At 41.5% G+C, this 12,807-nt stretch overlaps 1 protein-coding gene across 4 annotated transcripts in view; it reads left to right on the forward strand.

Annotated features, from left to right (window-relative positions):
• The window catches only part of ABCA4 (ATP binding cassette subfamily A member 4), an 87,139-nt gene that overhangs the window by 58,832 nt on the left and 15,500 nt on the right, over positions 1-12,807 (forward strand). For all 4 annotated transcript variants that reach the window (XM_015290703.4, XM_040705039.2, XM_040705040.2 and 1 more), the window contains 8 exons: positions 127-251; positions 858-956; positions 6,866-7,055; positions 9,146-9,240; positions 10,174-10,206; positions 11,301-11,406; positions 11,514-11,588; positions 12,047-12,216. In XM_015290703.4, coding sequence (XP_015146189.1) covers positions 127-251; positions 858-956; positions 6,866-7,055; positions 9,146-9,240; positions 10,174-10,206; positions 11,301-11,406; positions 11,514-11,588; positions 12,047-12,216 — 893 coding nt within the window. The remainder of the gene's footprint in view (positions 1-126; positions 252-857; positions 957-6,865; positions 7,056-9,145; positions 9,241-10,173; positions 10,207-11,300; positions 11,407-11,513; positions 11,589-12,046; positions 12,217-12,807) is intronic.

The raw sequence follows: 12,807 nt of genomic DNA on the forward strand, positions 1-12,807 counted from the left end.
AAATGAAATAGTTGGTGGATGGTAGCTAAATCAAATCCTGCTGTCCTGTCTTCATTTATGTATGAGTTGTATACTGTGTCACTCTACAGCATATGCCTGAGCGTGATGTTTTCATGTCCCCTGCAGATTGTTCTGCCTGCTAGTTTTGTGTTGCTGTCTTTAGTGCTTACAGTCATTATTCCTCCATTTGGAGAATATCCTGCCTTAACTTTAGACCCTTGGATCTATGGACAACAGTTTACTTTCTTCAGGTATGAATAATCAATGAATTGATTTTTGACATCTGTCATATACACGCACTAGCATTTAGGATCGTGAGGCTCTGTCTTACTGGGCTATCATTCTATGTAGTATAAGAAAGGAGTAATTTCACAGCAAATCCCAAGTAGCATGAAACTGGTGCAAGTGGGGAACACAGCTGCTAGTATATCTAACCAGCAATCCTCAATTATAATACTGTATTTGGTACTCCTACCTGAGTTCATGACCTCAGCACTTAAGAAGTTAGGTATCCTAACAGGACATTCAGTACAGTAAGAAATTCGACTGTTTCTGATATGCTATTGAACTACTCCTTTATTCATTATCTTATATTACACAGAACAAGATTCAAACCTATCTTTTGACCTGTGGTAGGTTTATTTATAATTAGTACATATTTGACCACAGTTTTGAAAACAAGATGAAAACAGAGAATCTTAGGTTTTGTAATGCTGTTGCTTAGCTGTTTCAGCCCATGCTCCATCCTTTGGCTAGTTGATTCTGAAATATTGCTGTCTTTCACCAGTTGCTTATGTATATTCTAGTTCAACAATTTGAATTTTTTCAATGGAGAAAGTCTCATCTTATTCCCTTAGCAATGAGCGTCCTGGCAGTGAGCAGATGGTCTCCCTCACTAATGCTTTCTTAAATAAACCTGGATTTGGAAATCGCTGCTTGAAGAATCAGCCACTTCTGTAAGTTGCCTGCTAATACCTATTGAAATAGACTCTAGTAGGATGTTACCAGTAGTACTGGAGTAGTGGGAAAAGAGTTAGTTGGATTGATGTTTTGCTAGAGCCAATACTTCAGATTTGTTCTAGGCAAGAATATCTGTTATTGGGTCAAAAATAATAAACAGCAAGAAAATATTTCCTCTGGATTAAAAGTCAGTCTCAATGCTAGATGTGAATAACTGGAAGCTCTTGTAACCTTATATTAGGAATTAAGCAACTTTGAGATTTGTGAGTAAGAGACTGGAATCAAGCCTAAATCTTCACAGCTTCCCTGGCATTTTCCGCATGTAAGTCTCTTCAGATTCCTCTTGTTCCCAGTGATATTTGGAAGCAGATTCCTCTTGTTCCCAGTGATATTTGGAACTGCTTCAGCAGTTGCTTGGATAGTGAAGTACCAATAAGGCAGTCTTTGTGATTCAAAGTTATTTTCACTCTGAATTGAGAATTGCATCAGTAGAGCTCTTTATTTAACATTAAATTAACATTAGATTAAGGCCTATGAGGCCTGCTTTGGAGTATCACTGTGACACTCTTCTTTGCCATTCATTTTCTCCTGCCTTTCTGCCAGCCCTGATATCCAACAACTTGATTTATGAGAATTCCCACCAGCAGCAACATCAATAGACGAAGGCCCTCCTTGACAAGGCCACTAAGCTATCCCATGATGCCTAAACTATTTAGCCACTTGTCAAGGGGACTTATTTCTTGCTGGATCTTAGACGTATGTTGCTACAAAGTAGATATGGGCTTATGAATCGATTCTGAATGGTCACTAAGATTAAAACGGCACATTCCCTCAAAATCTTTACACCTGTGACCTTGAACTAATCACAGAAAGTCTATGGCAGTGTGATTTTGTAGCAAGGCATGCCGTAAGCTGTTTTGATCAAGCAGAAGCTGTTCAAGAACTTCAGTGGTGATATTAGCTTGTTTCTCTGACCAGCAAGCAAGGCGCTCAACCTCTCAAAGTGCCTCAGCTGCTGTGGCACCAGGGATGAAAAAGGAGAGTGCAACCCTTGCGGCAAGCGATAAGAGCTCAACGTTATCATTACATTCAGGGGTTAGCAGAGCACGCTTCATGCGGTTAGAGCGGTTAGAGAGACTAAAGTTTTGAAGCTGCGCAAAGGTCGGGGCAAAGATACTTAATAACACCGTGCATTCTTGTCTGTCACTGTCAGTGGCATTGGTACGGCCATGTACACTGGCTGTCCATTCCCCCCATCCTCCCCGGATTTCTTTTGCCACTGATAGAATACAGCAAAGGCATGTTGTTCTTGGGCAAAGATTAGCAAAGAGATCAGTACATTTGCAAGCATGCGAGCACTAACAGCATGTTGAATTCTGTCTGTGATTTCTCCCAGAGCCCTTTGGGCCTTGGCTGTCAGCTGAATCTCCTCTTCGGGCTGCCGACCCCGGAGAAGAGATGTCAACAGGGCTAGCAGTCTGTTAGGAATGCCCACTTGTGGACGTATCCACTGAATATTCCTCAAAAGGGTTTGCAAGTCATGTAAATTCTTGACATCCACCCTGAACTCTAACTGCTGAGGAGACACTACAGAGTCTGACAACTTCCAGCCTAGGTATAAAATCAGGGTAGTACACTGCACCTTCTCAGGAGCCACCTCTAGACCAAACTGACTGAGGTGGGTAGTTACCTCGGTCAGCCAATATTCCGGGAATGAGGATTCCTGACAAAAGAGAATGTCGTCCATATAATGATAGATAATCATTTCTGGGTGCCTTTTTCAGAGAGGCCTTAGTGCTGCCACCACAAAAAATTGGCAAAAGGTAGGGGAATTTTTCATACCTTGGGGCAAGACTACCCATTCATATCAGTTGGCTGGTTCCGCTTTATCAATAGATGACACTGAGAAGGCGAAGTGTTTACAATCTTGATCAGCAATAGGGATAGTAAAAAAACAATCTTTTAGGTCAATATAACCATAACTGCCCAATCTGCAGGTTACATAGCTTGTGAGGGCAGGCCAGGCTGGAGTGCCCCCATTGCCTCCATTTGATCATTAATTTTCTGTAGGTCATGCAACAGTCGCCATTTAGCTGACTTTTTTGGGATAACAAATATGGGTGTATTCCAAGGACTAGTGGAGGGTCTAATATGACCCGCAGCCAATTGCTCCTGTACTAATGTTTTGGTGATTTCTAAGCGCTCCTTCTTCAGTGACCACTGTTCCACCCAGATGAGGTCATCAGATTTCCATTTCAGAGCAATGGGTGGAGGCACCACAGTGGCCACTAGAGAAAAGGTTGATTAGTTAGGTGCACCCCAAGCTGGCTTAGCACATCCCAGCCAAGCAACATCTACAGGCCCCCAGGAAGTCTGGCTACATGTAGCATTACGGTGACAGCATTTTCTGAGCCCACCAATACCACAATGGGTGTTGCTGATGTATGAGTGGATCAAGACCCACCCACCCCACTGATATTATTAACAGTAGTAGTAGACCACTGGTGCGGCCAGATATCAGAAGAGACCAGAGAGACATCTGCTCCAGAGTCTAACAAAGCTGTTACAGTGATTCTAATCTGATTACATTGCAACTTTACCTGCATCATTGGTTGTCAACGGTTTAAGGGCTGGTCCGGCCCGGTTCCATGACTAGTGGGGCGGAGGGATTTTGCAAAATCCACGCCTCAAGGAAGGGAAACAGGGGACCCCAAAATAATTAAAAACAGTGGCAACGATCTGAGGAGAAACAAACTAATTTACTAAATATAGTATCGGAGTGTAAGATAACACACTATAATACAATATAAATCAAAAATAATTGAGAGAAAGATTGTCCGAAGCTTTGCGTGCAGCTGGAAGCAGCAGTAGTGAGCTGATCCGACAGGGAACACGATGAGATGAGAAGAGAGGCGAATCAGATGACCTGCGCCCTTATATCTGTTCCCTTGAGCAGGAATGATAACAGTACTCGAAAAGGCTCTTGGGGAGTGTAGGTATTCTTCTCTTCTGGACAGGTAGCCAGAACTAAAGCATTTGCTCTTTAACTCCCAGTGCACTGCATGATGTTGTGATGTGGAATACTGATAACCAAAAATCATAAAACCATGACATTGGTCGATCTCCGAGTTGAGTAGTCAAACAGGCTACGGGTCCTATAGAGCCAAATCCCCCTTTCCGGTCCGCCCCCAAGCTATTCAGGCTCCCAGCTGGTATGGGAATAAATTGAGCTATACGTGTACCTGCTGAAATAAACACAGGTGGAATTAAGGTATACAGTAGTGCATAAATTGGTCCCCGACAATCAGAGTCTATTACCCTGGGAATTAAGAACACTCCCAGTTGTGCAAGGAGGATCACCCCCTTAAGATGAATGGATTTCTTCAAAGACAATGGTCCCTCCACCACCAAACAGATTTTTTGGACCGTCGTGTCTTGCAGATGAATGTCTACTGCTGTTGCCACATCCACTCTGAGACTCCCTTGAGTGGCTGGCTGCTGCAGGTCAAGGTAGCCAGCGCCACTGGGTTGTGGCCCGGTACTTGTTTCGTCATGCGCCGGTGCCCCGCGCTGCGCTGGCTGTTTCCCAAACCCCCTCTTCTACAAGTTGTTGTGGCATGTGAATCCTGCTGACAAGTGTCACACCATACCTTTTCCTGGCACTGCTGACGCAGATGCCCAATCATTCCACAACAATAGCATTTTTGGTCACCTATGTCAGCACCTTTTCCTTTCCTGGCATCCCGGTGACCTAACACTTGCTATATTGCGGCTGCTATCTGGGCAGCCTGGAGCCCCTGCTCAGCCCTAGCTACCCGCTGCAGCATAGCCTTGACGGTGGCACCCTGTGGTAACGTAGCGAAAATGGCCCTGGTGCTCGGGTTAGCATTGTCGTGTACCATGACACAGAAGAGCTGGTGCTTTGCCTCTTCAGGCAAGTCACTATCATGCAGGGTGACCCACATGCCATCAATGAAATGCACAAATGATTCAGAGACACCTTGTTGTACTGAGGCAAAAGCAGGCTCTCGTTTTCCTGCGGGAATGGCAAAAATTGCCTCCAGAGCCAGTCACGCCAACAAGTGATGAAACTCTACCGGGAAGGTGACGTGAGTGTCAGATGAGGTGTAGGGACCCAACCCAATAAGCATTTCGGGGATTATACCATGCAGCGGATCATTCGGCTGCCTTTGAATTGCAGCAGCCCTAATAGCTCTGTCTTGCCACTCCACCACAGACAGCAGATTCTCCAAAGGTGATAGTAACAACTTGCCTAAATTTCAGATGTCAGCAGGAGTGTTAACATCTGCAGTAAAGATCCACTGGATTATCTGCTTAGCAGCCTCTGACTTGAGGCCATATTCACTAATGGTCTTCCTAGCTTGCTGCAACAATTTCCCATTGTGCGCCTCCCACTGACTGCCTTGCTGGTTATATACAACTGGGCAAGTGACCTTAGATGTGACCTCCCAGTCTCCCTCCAGGATTGCATTCCTGACAACTCTGGACCACTGTGGTGGGGCTGATGGCACCACAGCAGGCAGTGGAGGTGCACCCAGTACAACAGGACCCTTTGGCTGGCCCCAGAGGGCTTGCGACCCGGTAAGACTAGACTCCTTTGAACCTCAGTCGCTGCCTGATTCAGTCTCCTCTTTAGGGGTAGGAGGAGTGACCAGTTGCTGCGCAGTCGGCTCAGAGTAGGGGGCTGCCTCCTCTCCAACTGTCCCCAACTCAGAGTCCTCTACTGCAGCCTTAAGCTCCACAGCAGATGAACAAACAGGGTGCATGAGTCTCTTTATTGGGATCTCTATTAAAGAGATGGATGGAGAGGCTGTGCCCGATAAAGCATGCATGGCCGCTGCTGCGACCTGCCATTCTGCATGCATGGCCTTCAAGGTGTTGGCAACAGTGCACCACACCGGTCCCAGAGGCTTCAGTAACTTCTCATCCTTCCCCCCAGATATCATACAGTCCCACATATGGTCTCCTATACCACGCCATTCAGAAACACTGAATATCAGTGCTACCTCCGTAAGGTGTCCATATCGTCAGGCCCATTTTACCAGCTCCGACAGGCCTTTAGGAGACACTTGCTCACCTCTCTTAGAGAGGATAGTTAGAGCAGCTTCTCCACAGCTTCCCATTCCATCGTGGAGGCAGAGGGCAGGGAGCAACCCCGCTTCCAGCTACCACGACGCTTACAGCACTATGGCTTGTCCAGCACCAACTGTCTGCGACCACTGCCTTGACTCCCTCTTACTCCAAGGTCCCTGTTCAGGCACCACTTGTCGCTGAGCAACTGTTTGAGGTTCCCTGGAGAGCAATATTCAGCCAAGACGTGGCATGGACAAGGCAACACACCAATACGGTTACTAATAGCCAAGCCATTTAATAACTGCGAATAGCTGTTTATATAGAGAGGTACAAATAGCATGCTAAGTACACAAGGCACGGTTCTCATAACTTGTGGTTGATTACAGCTTGTCTCAGGACTGCTAGCACAGCGGTCTCATATCGCAGCTCTGCATTCCTTTCGCTTACTCCCATCATTGTTCTGTGTGAGTCAGTGATCCATAGCGGCTGTTTTGCTCGCAGCACTCCAGGGGGAGATAAATATGACCTCCCTGGATCAGCCATCCTTGCACAAAAGGTGTCTCTTCACCGTGGTTTTTCTGTGTACTAATTCATCAAACAGCTTCTGTTTCTTCAGTTTCCTATCTGTAAACTGAAGACATTAAATTTGGCAGGAGTTTGGAGGGAGATTGTATTTATGTTTAACAAGGACTAGAAAGTTATAAGTCACTAGAAAAGGTCTGACGATATCTAGTGAAAACATTGTGATTTTTGTAGATTTTCCAGCTCTTAAAATTTATCTCTGCACAACTAAGACTCCTCCTCTACACAGGAACTTCCCATGCAATAATTCGCCTACTGCCTGGTATATACCTGCTGTTCATCCTAAGCTCAGCAGCCTCCTGCTGAGTCAAAAGTGGAGCTCTGAGAATCCTTCACCTTCCTGCAAGTGCAGCACTCACAAGAAACTCACTATGCTGCCGGAATGCCCTCCAGGAGCTGGAGGCCTCCCACCACCACAGGTAGTGTCCCTGTGCCATTGGTCCTTTAAGAAAAGTTTTGTAGTAAATGGTGGAAAAGGGATTAGTGTTAAGTATCTTGCTATGGAAATATACGTGGAAGGAACTGAGTACGGTTTTTAAGGGGGCAGGAACTGTTGGAACTTAAAATTCACTTGCGGAGGTATTAGAAAGCTTGCACATAACAATCATATAAGATATGATGACCATTTTCATTCAAATTGCAAATGTTTCATCCAGAAGAACATCACCAAAAAATTAACAATCAATCAAATATTAAAAAAAAATTATTGCCTGAAAAGAGCAATTCTATTTAAGTGATTCTCTTTCTTCAAGAGATGGAAAGAGGAAGAAGGGAGGAAGGAAGACAAAATGTCATAATTCGGAAAATCGTGGAGTGGATTCATCTCATTTATAAAAAAAAAAACGAAGAAAATGAATGTTAAGTCAATCCCACTTTTTACATCTTTTAATTATTTTTCTAGGAAGAAACTAGTAAGCAAGTGAAATGAATGTGTGCATGTACATGAAGTTGAGTAGTTTAGTAACCACTGATCCTATATAGAGATGGGAGCTACATTCCCATTTGTTCCTATCAATGAATAAACTTAGTAATGTCCTTTATAAAATGTGCTTGAAGAGCACGTAAAATTGTTTGATGAACAAGAGAAAATTATAGTCTGTGAATTACATTTTCTACATATTTTTCCAATAATGTAAAGAAAAAAACCTGCAACCACCCTTATAGCTCACTGGTTTACTATCTCACTGTGCAAACTGTTCAGCTTTAATGTTCATGTTTGCCAGCCTTGCACACATTAGGAAAATGGCTTACTAAAATACACTTTTTTGTACTAATGGCACAGGGCTAATCAATATCCGAATCCAAGTCTGTGGCGTGTTCTATTAAAAGAACCAAAGTTTGCTTTGGTTTCACTATCACTATTCACAAAATAACAAAGCAAAGTTTCAAATATCTGTAGAATTCCTCTGTATGGAGAGAAAAAAAAAAGGAGAATAAAGTAGTTACATCATGATCTTATTAACAGCATCCAAAGGTATTTCTTATTTTTGGGTAATCTCAAAGCTGAATTTTGCTAACTGCATACTTGTATATGTGAGAGGATAATTTAACATTTCTAATGCGAATAGGGTAAAAATAGGTGGTGGTGTGGTGGCGATCCTAGTCCTCGATGGGGTATGTATTACTGTAATAACATATTATGCCAATCATTTTGCAAGATAAGATCATTTTGTGTAACTTGTCATGAAGATATGTCTCATATTTAAGTCTCTACAAGGAAGCAATTGTATGTAAATAATTGTGAAGTAGGTCTAAACATGATTACCCCATTTGATGAGGACACTATGAGTATGCTACCAATCTTCCTGTTAATTACCTAGAATCAGACCGAGATTTGTAATGCATTTTCTGTGTCATCCAGTACTGTCTCCTCCTGGACAAAGATGACCATAGAGAAGTTCCCACAGAAAGTGGGAATATCATTTTCAGGTTGCACACTTTGTGCTCTAAAATTTTTATGAGCATTTTCTGCTCTGGAAAGAAATTGGTGTTCTTGAAGTTAATGGATGATGTCATTACCAAAAAAAAAAAAAAAAAAGAAAGAAAGAAGAAAGAAAAAAAGAAAAAAAGAAAAAATTCATTCAAAGTATCTAATGTTCTAGTGAAGCTGAGTAGATTTCTAATTTTCATAATCTTATTTCAACTTGCTACATTGTAGATCACAATGAACTACCTTATTTCCACTGGGCCCTCAATGTTTTTGATAAAGCTCCTTCTTTCATATTGAAGAAAAAGCGTTGAGCCACCTTGGCCTTTGTTGCAAATAGCTCAGGCCAAGTTTCAGAATGAACTGCATAAGTTTTGCGTCAGGCATTGATAATTCCTGTGATTTCTTGATCTCTGTATAGACTTTTGAACTAGAAGACAAGTGACCCACTCTGGTTTCAGTGATACTATGAAACTGAGCAATTCCCCTGATACAAAGCTACTTTTATGGTTTTACTGACAAGCAACAGGTTTAGAGACTTCAGTGCTTCATGTGGCTGAATGGGTTTTCTTTTTTTTCTAGAGAGTGCAGCACAGCACAGAAATACTTCAAGATCTCACTCACAGAAATATCTCAGATTTTCTGGTGAAAACGTATCCCATGTTGATAAAAGGGAGGTAGGCTTGAACTATTCATGATTTTCACATGTGACATTTTATACCTGTGAACATAGCACCTGATTTGTTTCAGCATTGTGTAGACTTGAGCATCATGTCCATATTACTGACTTAAGAATAGGAGATATCTATTTTGGGGGAGTTTAACCGTTTTTGCTTTAACAGTTTGTATAACCAATTACTCCTTTATGGGGAGGGCTAAGTTTCAATGCCAATGGCATGCCACGTTAGCAGTAACGGTGTCAGTGATGAACAAAATGGTGAATTGCAGAGTTTCTGATTTGTGTCCCTGAAGAGCTGTAGCCACACCAGTTTGACCATCCGCCTGAATTAATTATAATTTGCTTCTCTGAAGTGCTAAAAGGCAGTAAGGTATTATCACATAGATGCATCTATCCTACTGCTAGTTTCTGTGCATGTCTGAGTGTCCGGCATGCTAGCTGGCTGTGCAGTTGTCCATGGCTTATTATTCTTGATTCAGGCTTGCTATCTTTTCAATTTCTAGAACAGTTCTTGATATTTCTATCACATCAGCTATATGCTAGCTGCGTTTGACTGATTCCTCTTAGGACATGTCAGAATTGCTGCAGATGCATCTTTTAAAATCAATTTATTATATATTTAGGATAGAGCCCATATGCATAAATTTAGAACTCCTACTTGTCTCAGCTTGAGCTGGAGATGAACCATGTCAGAAAATAAAGAAACAATTAAAAGTAATAAGCCTGCCTTAAGGAGACCCTGAAGTCCTAACAACCAGTGACTCAATGTAATCTGCAATTAATAAATAAATAAACGAATAAACCACTGCATTGGAAAAGTAAAGATCTGCAAAGCATAGGAATTCACCTTTAATTTCCATCTAAGCCTGACAGTATATCAATGACTTCAGTTCAGTACATTAAGAGACAGATTTCTCTTTGTCTGTTTCAGCTTGAAGAGCAAATACTGGGTCAATGAGCAAAGGTAAGAAACCAATTCACAGAGTGATGGTAAATAAAGAAACAAAGAATTTCTTTTTAACAGTGGGGCCTCACAATGTTTCTCTGAATGGACAAGGGGAATTGTGACAGATAGCACAGAACAAAGAGGAGACTGCAGTGTGAAATAGGTTGTGGATTGTATTTGTTTGGACTACCCCACAAATGTGAAGGCCAGAAGCACCCAATGGAGTTGTCACAATTTTATTATCTATGAGGTCTGACTAGTGAAATTTGAGTGATGAAAGTTTCAATACAATACAGCACTTCAGTGCTCTCATGAGGCTCTTTCAAAGTGCAGCAGAAAAAAAAAAAAATGATGTGGGGGTGACAAACCTTGGCAACAATCTGCCAAATACAGAGGATTAGCAAACACAACTCCTTATTCCCACTCAGAAAGTGTGCAGTAATTATAAAACAAATTCCACTACTGCTCCACACTTTCAGTAGAGGCATTTAACCCCAATGTGATGTCTACACATGGAGATACTGACCTTATAAAAATGACTGATTTTGAAGAACATAGGTTTTTCATCAACAGTAGGAATTCACTTCAAGGGTAGAAGCAGCTTCCTTCAGGGATTATCACCTTGCTCATGTGCAAATGTTACTTTCTATGGGATTAAATTTTGATCAATATCCTTCAATAATATTTATTATTACAGAGTATTGGTTAACACCAGTATTGGTTTAATACCTTTTCCTCTCAGGAGAGATGAAATTTTAACTAAAGGTCCTTTCCGTCCTCAGTCCTTTGTTATCCAAGCAGTTATACTGTTTGTTAATCATCTTGATCCAGAGATTCTGAACTATAGACAGTACTTTTTTTCCAAAGTATTCTATCTGAATAATATTCTCAGGATCTCAACAAGAACCTCTCATAAATGGATGTAATTACAATTTGCAAGCCTTATACTAATACCTCATACAAGTCGTTAGAAAGATTGGAGATTCTTATACAGAAATTGTACCACGTATGTAAATCAAACTTATAATAAGGGACTTTTTAGTATTTACATCAATCTATGGAGTTTCGGATCAGTGATATAAGTGACTGATGTTACTGTTTCTCTTCATTAGGTATGGAGGAATTTCTATAGGAGGAAAGCTTCCCGTCCTTCATGTTTCTGGAGATGAAGTTGTCAATTTTTTAAGTAATCTGGGCCGAATGATGAATGTCACAGGAGTAAGATTTGTTTGGTCTCTTTACCCAAGGATCATTGCAAAGTTGAAAACCTTTAGCACTGGAATTCCTGAGACAACTGGTCTTTAACCTTCTCTGTTTTATTTTAGGGACAAACTTCACTGGCTGCTGCTAAAGAATTTTCTAATTTCCTTAAATACATGGAAACTGAAGATAATATTAAGGTATTTGCTAGAAATATCTGCAAACTTAATTTCTTGAGATAGACTTCAAATAATGAGAATACTGATGGTGGAATTCTCACATACAAGCAGAGCTGAATTACTGTATTTATTACAAGTAATAATAGTGTTAATGCATTTGCAGTTATTTCTAATATGAATTTTTTTTAACCCATATTCCTAGTACTTCTTGCTACCCTAAATAATTCTGAGTGGGACCCATTCTGCTGAACTTTAAAATCTCATCAAAATCACTTGACTATTGCTTGATAGTCACCCTCCTAAAAGCACAGTATATGAGCTCCTCCTGCTGGACTGTGCCTAGGCACTAAGTCCTGGTGCTTGAGTCCTCCCTGTTTACAGTGGCCACCAAAGTAAATAAAAGGCAGCCAACTGTTCTCCTGCAGTTCAGGGTTATTAGTGAAAGCTTCTTAAATGAATATGCTTTCTGACTCTTTTAGGTGTGGTTTAACAATAAAGGCTGGCACGCTATGGTTAGTTTCCTTAACGTAGCCAATAATGCAATCCTTAGAGCTAGTCTGAGGACTGGCCAAGCCCCTGAGGAGTATGGGATCACTGCTGTAAACCATCCTCTGAACCTCACTAAGGAACAGCTCTCTGAAGTCACCGTGTAAGTCTGACTGTGTTTTGCTATTGGCTTTTACCCTTCCCTCTCCTGTCAGCTTGCCACCTACAGTGTGCTCACACTCTGAGGATAAATAGTTCAGATGATAGAACATGGAGTAATTTACTCAAAATTTTTCTCTAACCAAGAATTAGATATGCAATCGGTTCTTTTTTCTCTAAATATTTATTCCTGCCCAACATAGGAGCTATGACCATTGGTTATATGTGATCGCATGTTTCTACTGATTAAAGGTCAGATTCAGAAGTCTTTGTTCATGCTTCAAAGCTGATAGATCTCCTAGAGAAAAAATGTAGAGATCATAAGAAAAAGTGGTCAAAAATTGTTTCTAAGTAACTCCAGATAGGCAATAGTCAATAACCTCTGTCTTGGTGCCAATGTCAGCATACAGCCATAGTTTATTGAAAAAGGCATCCGTAAGATACAGCTTCCTTCTCAACATCTTCTGTTAGGTTCAGAAGTCAATGAAAATGGACATTTTTGCCTTAGTGCAGAGGCAAGATGTGTGCTTTGTCTCACTTTGCAATTTACCTCTTTGAGTACCTTTTCTCCTAGCTCCCATAGCACTTCAGTTAT

This window comes from Gallus gallus, chromosome 8 (assembly GCF_016699485.2).
Source record: "Gallus gallus isolate bGalGal1 chromosome 8, bGalGal1.mat.broiler.GRCg7b, whole genome shotgun sequence".
NCBI lineage: Eukaryota > Metazoa > Chordata > Aves > Galliformes > Phasianidae > Gallus > Gallus gallus.